Raw genomic sequence first — 6,554 nt, 5'->3', positions numbered from 1 at the left:
TTTTACTGAATATTTCTCAGGATGTGTTTATTAGGCCTATTAAAAGGCAAAGTCTACTAAACTACTTTTTTTTTTTTGTATTGCTGAGACCAAGAACATGAAGACAGTGAGATCATACAGAACAAATAATCAGAAACGTAAATAGCTAAATAAATAAAGGGTCGTGAATAAAGAGTTTTAATTAACATTAACATTTTCACATGAAAAGCAAAGCAAATTGTTGGCTTAACGTTCATATAGCTTTCTTATTAGCAGGTGACGTTCAAGTATATTTCGGTTTGTTTTTTTTAATAGAGAAGACAAGTTTACGGTTTGACGGTTTTCATTTGTGTAGGAAAATAATTCAATAATTAATAAGACATTTGAATGGAAAAATATTGAAACGTCTGGCAAAACTTGTCTATTTCTCCTTTTTTCCCCTCCTTCAGTAGTCTTCGTACTATGAGCTCGACGTTTTAGTCGTCACGGTAACCCGTGGACAACAAACAGCATGGCGGAAGAGAAACTTCCATTCGAACAAGCGTTCACCTTTAATCTGCTTTCCACCAAAAAGTTTACGTTTCAGCAAGATCCTAACATATCAAGACTCCTGATGAAATGGTAAGCTCTGTAGGTACAATTTCACTGAATTCACTGACAATCATCAGTTACCGGTGAGGAACAAAAGGCACATCGGTCAATGAATAGTTTTCAAGATGGTTTAACGTTACATGTGCAGAACGGAAACGGATGAAATTATGAAAAAATTATGCATAAACGTCTAACTTTACATCCATAAAACACCTGCTTCTAAATAGAAATGTGAGGATTAGTATTGAACTGAAACTCATGACTCGTGGTGCTGTAGGCTACATTTAAAACATGGAGCAGAACATTTCTCTCCAACAAATCACAAATAAATAAGAGCTGAGAATTAGGCAAAATAAAAATGCCATGGATAATCATAAAACAAAACAACATTATAAAACAATAAAATGCAAAGATATAAATAGATACATTAAATACCTCAAATTACAGTAGGGAGAACAAGTAGCCTATTTGATACACTGCCGATTTTGCAGGTTTTCCCATTTACAAAGCATGTAGAAGTCTGTAATTTTTATCATAGGTACTCTTCAACTGAGTGACGGAATCTAAAACAAAAATCTAGAAAAATCACATTGTAAGATTTTTAAGTAATTAATTTGCATTTTATTGCATGACATAAGTATTAGATACATAAGAAAAGCAGAACTTAATATTTGGTACAGAAACCTTTGTTTGCAATTACAGAGATCATACATTTCCTGTAGTTCTTGACCAGGTTTGCACACACTGCAGCAGGGATTTTGGCCCACTCCTCCATACAGACTTTCTCCAGATCCTTCAGGTTTCAGGGCTGTCTCTGGGCAATACGGACTTTCAGCTCCCTCCAAAGATTTTCTATTGGGTTCAGGTCTGGAGACTGGCTAGGCCACTCCAGGACCTTGAGATGCATCTTACAGAGCCACTTCTTAGTTGCCCTGGCTGTGTGTTTCGGGTCGTTGTCATGCTGGAAGACCCAGCCACGACCCATCTTCAATGCTCTTACTGAGGGAAGGAGGTTGATGGCCAAGATCTTGCGATACATGGCCCCATCCATCCTCCCCTCAATATGGTGCAGTCGCCCTGTCCCCTTTGCAGAAAAGCATCCCCAAAGAATGATGTTTCCACCTCCATGCTTCACGGTTGGGATCACGGTGTGAATGGTTTTCTTTGAGATTGTGGTCCCAGCTCTCTTCAGGTCATTGACCAGGTCCTGCCGTGTAGTTCTGGGTTGATCCCTCACCTTCCTCATGATCATTGATGCCCCATGAGGTGAGATCTTGCATGGTGCCCCAGACCGAGGGAGATTGACCGTCATCTTGAACTTCTTCTGAATTTCTATTGTGTCCTGTAGCCCATTCCAGCCTTGTGCAGGTCTGCAATTTTATCCCTGATGTCCTTACACAGCTCTCTGGTCTTGGCCATTGTGGAGAGGTTGGAGTCTGTTTGATTGAGTGTGTGGACAGGTGTCTTTTATACAGGTAATGAGTTCAAACAGGTGCATTTAATACAGGTAATGATTGGAGAACAGGAGGGCTTCTTAAAGAAAAACTAACAGGTCTGTGAGAGCCGGAATTCTTACTGGTTGGTAGATGATCAAATACTTATGACATGCAATAAAATGCAAATTAATTATTTAAAAATCATACAATGTGATTTTCTGGATTTTTGTTTTAGATTCCGTCTCTCACAGTTGAAGTGTACCAATGATAAAAATTACAGACCTCTACATGCTTTGTAAGTTGGAAAACCTGCAAAATCGGCAGAGTATCAAATACTTGTTCTCCCCACTGTAAATCAGCACTTCGAATTACATCAGATAGCTTACCTAAAATGCAACACCCCTGGAGCAAATGGAGAATCTCACAAAACATCTATTTTACATCTGCATCTTACTATTATACTATACTGTGCTATAAGAGCTGTGTATTTAGATTTAAATAACGATAGTCATCATGTGAAAAGACACCCTTTTGAATTCTGTGGTTTTACATATCAGGACATAGGCCTAATAAAAAATCATCTGGTCCTTGGCAGGTCACACCCTCATGTCATTCCAAACCTTTCATTCATCTTTGAAATACAAATTAAGATATTTTTAATGAAATCTGAGAGATTTCTGTCCCTCCATTGACCATCTAATACAACTACTACTTTGACGCTTCAAAAAGTTCATAAAGAGATCGTAAAACAAATCCATATAAATTGAGCGGCTTAGTCCAAATTTACTGAAGAGACTCAATCATGGTAAAGAAGAGTGGGCCAATATTCCTCCACAATGATGATGTGAGAGACTGATAAAGTCATATAGAAAATGATTACTTCAAGTTACTGCTAAAGTTGATTCTACAAGCAATTGAATAATAGGGTCTACTTAGTTTGTCACACTTGGCTTCTGTATTTTGGCTTTATTTTTGTTAAATAAATAATGACGGTGTCATATGTCATGTGTTGTTGTTCATCTTAGGTTGTATTTATCTAATTTTAAGACCTAAAGACCAGATGATTTTTTTAATGTCCTGATACGTAAAACCATAGAATTCAAAAAGGGCGTACTTTCTTTTTCACATGACTGCATTTTTTTTTTAAATGATTACATTTTTAGTCTGTATAATATGTTTAAAAAACATAAGATGTTCCAAAATCAACCCCCATACAATCTGATGACAAACCCAAGTATGTAGCTGTAAAGTTTTTTGCATTTGACCTTTTTGCGTGTCAGACGGTGGGTTTTTATGAACATGTCACTAGATATTTCTAGGTAGTTTCCCGTCGAGGTAAGTTCCATCGTTTACTAAGGTTATATGGTACTAAAGATTAAAAAGTTTAGTGTTTTTTAAAAATAATTTAATACGCTTCTTTTAGAATATATCTTTTGGGAAATGCAATAATGCAGTACAATTACAAATTACAAAAATTACAGTAAAAATGACATAATTAATTTGACTATATTCTCTATCAAATATTGGTGAATCACCGATTCTAAAATAAGAATTTAAGTCCACTTGAGCTGTGCAATATTTTCTATCTTTAAAAATTATGTTTCCATTTGCCTTTTAGGTCCATGTTGGGTCGAATTACCACACAGGCCTTCAATTTTGACCAATTTTTCCAGCCTTATAGGAGCAATGACTTTGCCTGGGTAAATATTCACACATTAATTTCATCTTTCAATGTCACAGCAACTTTAAATAGTGTATGCTAATATATATAAGTTTGTTTTATAGAATTTCTTTCAAGATCCCTGCGTGAAGAACAATTTAAAGATACTTGATTCCTCTGGATCTTGGTCACTGCTGGGTATGTTAATGTCAAATGATAAGGCATATTGCTATTGTATTACATTCACAATGTTTTATGTATATGATCTCCTTTCACATAGGCTGATAATGGCTTTAGTTTTTACCCATTCACAGGTAGAGACATCACACATGTAAATGTTGAAGTTGTTCCATGCACAAAAGTGTCAATGGACATATTCGATCCGATTTACTCAAATGGAATTTTGCGTCCTTCCGGCCACATTGTCAAATGTTACCATGAAATATACCCTGACTTTGATGAGTTACGGATGGTATGGATTATTTTATGGTGCTCTCAAACAGCTGAATTTTATATCTAAATTTTTGTCTGAACTTTGATCTATGTTGTTTGACATGCTTTCTGACAGCTTTTGCTTGAAGAAGACTCTGACAATTATCATATAATCAGTCCAAGTGATCGGAAGGAGTTTTTGTTCAGACTGTTCAAGCATATGGTCTTAGGGGGTGAACTTTGCCAATATGAGGATGTCATTGATCCTTACACTGAGACAACAAAAATGATGTACAAAGACTTGGTCAGGTGAGAATTTTATGTTGCATTCTTCTTATATTTCTTATATTACATTAATGTGGGACCAAATAAAATAGACTTGAATACATAGTAATGTGACAAATATTTAAAGGGGTATATATATATATATATATATATATATATATATATATATATATATATATATATATACCTGATTCATGCGTTTTTCACAGTGTTCAGAAGGATCCAGATTCAAAAGAGATCAGTGTGGTCACAACAATCTTGAAAGTTTCTGCTCATGTATGTACCTTAACTTACTTCTTGGGCATCATTATCCTTAACGGTGCATTTAGTATTTTTTCTTTATTAATGTTGACATTGCTATTTTTGTTTATTAGGATCACGGTGGACTATGCTACCCATCTGCAAGAGAAAATGAGCAGACATTTGCTTACCTCTGTATTGATCCATTTAAAAGACATGTGTATGTTCTATACCATTCATTTGGTACAGGGGACTTTTCAGGAAACTAAGTGCCCTCGATCTAAGTCTACATTTTTTTTTTTAGGAAATACACATTTTCCATCTATAACCCTTATTTTATTAGTGGTGTAAGAACATTTATCGACATTTGTTGATGAATAGATCAACCTAAATGAACATTTTATCACTCATAGCTTTATGCATTTATTAACTCATAACGTAACTCTCATATTGTTCCAAGAACAAGAATATAGTTTAGCATTTCTGTAAAGAGATTTTAGGTTTGAAACATGGGAAGTGTTGAATTTATTTCAAGTGATTATTTCATAAAGGCTGCCTTTTATGTGATATATTAAAAATCCTCTTTTCTTTATACATTAATTGTATATTTAACTCTGAGTAATTGTGGTGCCCCCAATCTACATGATTCATTTACACTGGAATTTCCTTATAACTTACTGACAAATGTGTATTGATTACCACCATGCGGTTGTAAAGGTTTCGGTCATAATGCAACCTTATGACCTGTAATTAGCTTTAAGTTTGTTGTGATCTCTACACTGTGACATTATAAGTCCTTGTTTCTGTCCTTAATGTATATGTTTTTATAATAGTTTTAATAATAAAACTCATCAATCGCCATCTCATTTCTTATTAGGGAGATGAGAGGGTCTGGTCGATTTTTTAGATTACACTAGAAACTTGATTGTAATTTAATTCATTAAAATTATATGTATTTTTTTTACCATCATTCATTAAAAAGTTATGTCATCATCAGGCACATATTAGTTGACACAACATTTCATGTTTTAATTTAATTAAACAACATACAATATAACACAATATTTATAATTAAATTTTGTCTTTATTCATTAAAGTAACGTTACACAATATCAGCGTCATATATGCATACGTGCAGTTATAATAGTCATTACAATTCAAGTCTTATCATAACTGGTAAAACCTGAAAGCCAAAGAAAGAAAACATAGGTATTTTTTTATTTCTTTTAGACAATATACAATATAACCAGAGAATGTCTGATATAACTCAATATTACTATGAAATACTATGGTAATGCCGTAAATGAGTCCTGCCTGTCGCGATCATAGTAAAATCTACATATCGTTCCCGAATCCCAACAAAAGTATTGACAGAGAATGTCTAATCGTAGACGGGCTCTGGTATTGATAAGGCGTTTCCTCACAAAAGCGGTTTAGTGAAGCAGTGAAGCATTGAAATCCATTCATAAAAAACGGCCTCTGCTCTCCTTTCTTTTCCTGCGTGGGTCACAACTCGATCCGTACTGTACTGTACTGTACCAAAGAGTATAGAAGTTCTTTGACTGTACCAGTGTTAGCATCGCAGCCCGGCCGATGTGTAGTGTTTAGCCTACATTAGCCACAAACATCTAATGTTGTAATGGTCTCACTACAGGACACATACACATGCTATACCTTGTTTGAAAGCTATGGTCCTCTAGAATTCAGTCGCTGGATTTATTTTACAGCCATTACTTGTGTTAGAGATTAAACCATAAGAAATTGCAGCTAGCAGTTAGCTAAGCTAACGTTACCCTCTAGTTCATCTAGTTGAGGCTCTACTTTCTTTCTACACCAGTTCGTGGCTATTTATTTTCTCATCTGTTGGCTATACACTGCAAATGTATCTGGTGATTAAGCAAACAAACTGTGGTGTAATAATGTTTCAAACT

At 34.9% G+C, this 6,554-nt stretch overlaps 1 protein-coding gene across 1 annotated transcript; it reads left to right on the top strand.

Annotated features, from left to right (window-relative positions):
* Positions 1–471: 471 nt before the first annotated feature.
* cfap300 (cilia and flagella associated protein 300) lies at positions 472–5,483 on the top strand. Its single transcript, XM_084137988.1, has 7 exons — positions 472–600; positions 3,625–3,706; positions 3,792–3,864; positions 3,981–4,138; positions 4,235–4,407; positions 4,593–4,659; positions 4,758–5,483. The coding sequence occupies exons 1-7, from the start codon at positions 491–493 to the stop codon at positions 4,890–4,892; spliced, it is 798 nt and encodes a 265-aa protein (XP_083994114.1). The 5' UTR covers positions 472–490; the 3' UTR covers positions 4,893–5,483.
* The last annotated feature ends 1,071 nt before the right edge of the window (positions 5,484–6,554 follow it).

This window comes from Abramis brama (genome assembly GCF_963993115.1).
Source record: "Abramis brama genome assembly, chromosome: 15".
NCBI classification, from domain to species: domain Eukaryota; kingdom Metazoa; phylum Chordata; class Actinopteri; order Cypriniformes; family Leuciscidae; genus Abramis; species Abramis brama.
This window is presented reverse-complemented; position numbering and strand designations above follow the sequence as displayed.

Bases quoted from the DNA above. Each gene is read 5' to 3' on its own strand.
- cfap300 (XM_084137988.1), top strand. From the start codon at position 491: ATGGCGGAAGAGAAACTTCCATTCGAACAAGCGTTCACCTTTAATCTG. The intron at 3,707-3,791 runs GTAAATATTCAC...TTTGTTTTATAG, and splicing joins GGAGCAATGACTTTGCCTGG to AATTTCTTTCAAGATCCCTG. The intron at 4,139-4,234 runs GTATGGATTATT...GCTTTCTGACAG, and splicing joins ACTTTGATGAGTTACGGATG to CTTTTGCTTGAAGAAGACTC.